This window comes from Sinocyclocheilus grahami, unplaced genomic scaffold (genome assembly GCF_001515645.1).
Source record: "Sinocyclocheilus grahami isolate Dianchi unplaced genomic scaffold, SAMN03320097.WGS_v1.1 scaffold5648.1, whole genome shotgun sequence".
Taxonomy (NCBI): Eukaryota; Metazoa; Chordata; class Actinopteri; order Cypriniformes; family Cyprinidae; genus Sinocyclocheilus; species Sinocyclocheilus grahami.
In genome coordinates this window covers 11,453-12,544 of record NW_015510282.1, presented here as the reverse complement: position 1 = coordinate 12,544, position 1,092 = coordinate 11,453, and the positions used below count along the sequence as shown (strand labels likewise).

Below are 1,092 nucleotides of genomic sequence, written 5' to 3'. Positions count from 1 at the left end.
TCTTTCTGTAGACTCATGCTACATGCACACGTCGACCGTGACCCTCAGGAGCTTGTGACACCCATCAAGTTTGCTCGTTTGTGGACAGAGATCCCCACTTCTATCAGCATCAAAGAGTGTGTTCATATACTCACACAATCACCTTATATGACTTAATATAGAATTTTTTAAAGCATACTCAGCTGCACTACCATTCAAAAGTTTGGTGTTGGTAAGATTTTTTTAGTCTCTTAAACTCACCCAAACTGCATATATATTACAGCTATTACACCAGTCTCAAGTCACATGATCCTTCAGAAGTAATCTAATATGCTGAATAAATGTATTAATTTCTTTTGGGAAAAAATGACCCCAACCTTTTGAACGATAGTGTATGTAAAGACATTAAACTTTTTTTATATAGCAGTATGCAATCACTGTTTAAACAATGAAAGGTGTAATTATGCTGTTATAGTTATGACTCTCACTTGGACTATTCACGAGACAATAAAAAGAACAAGTTTGCCAATACGATGGCTTTTATGGAGGAGTACCTCAACAACGTTCTCATCGATGACCTACCTTTTGCCAATGAGGATAAAAACAAGCTTACATATGAGGTACAGTTATATATTAAAATGAAATTGCTTTAACATGTAAATATATATATGTAAATGTTAACATTAATATTTCTAAATGACATTCACATATTTGCTTTATTTACATTGTGTGTAGGTGGTGAGCTTGGCGAGACATCTCATCTACTTTGGGTTCTACAGTTTTTTTGAGCTTCTGAGATTGACTCGCACCCTCCTGGGAATCATAGACTGCACTCCGAGTAATGCTAACATCAACCCAATGTTTAGCGATGATGGCAGTGGTTAGTATTCAAAAACAAGAATTTGTTTTAGATGTATACAAGGTTACAGACTGAATGACACCGCTAAACTTCCTAGAATACCAGTGTCCAAAATGACCAATAAAACCGTTTCATCTTCCTAGGTAAGAACGTTAGACGATCCATTCATGGCATGGGGCAGATGATGTCCACTATGGTGCTAAACCGCAAGCCATCCGTGTTCTCCGGCCCTGGTCGCCCTGGTGCTCTAGACA

General features: G+C 37.6%; 1 protein-coding gene across 1 annotated transcript in view; it reads left to right on the top strand.

Annotated features, from left to right (window-relative positions):
• Positions 1 to 13: 13 nt before the first annotated feature.
• The window catches only part of LOC107577299 (inositol 1,4,5-trisphosphate receptor type 3-like), a 10,883-nt gene continuing 9,804 nt past the window's right edge, over positions 14 to 1,092 (top strand). The window contains exons 1-4 of the mRNA XM_016263389.1: positions 14 to 116; positions 455 to 599; positions 715 to 859; positions 982 to 1,082. Coding sequence (XP_016118875.1) covers positions 16 to 116; positions 455 to 599; positions 715 to 859; positions 982 to 1,082 — 492 coding nt within the window. The 5' untranslated portion in view covers positions 14 to 15. The remainder of the gene's footprint in view (positions 117 to 454; positions 600 to 714; positions 860 to 981; positions 1,083 to 1,092) is intronic.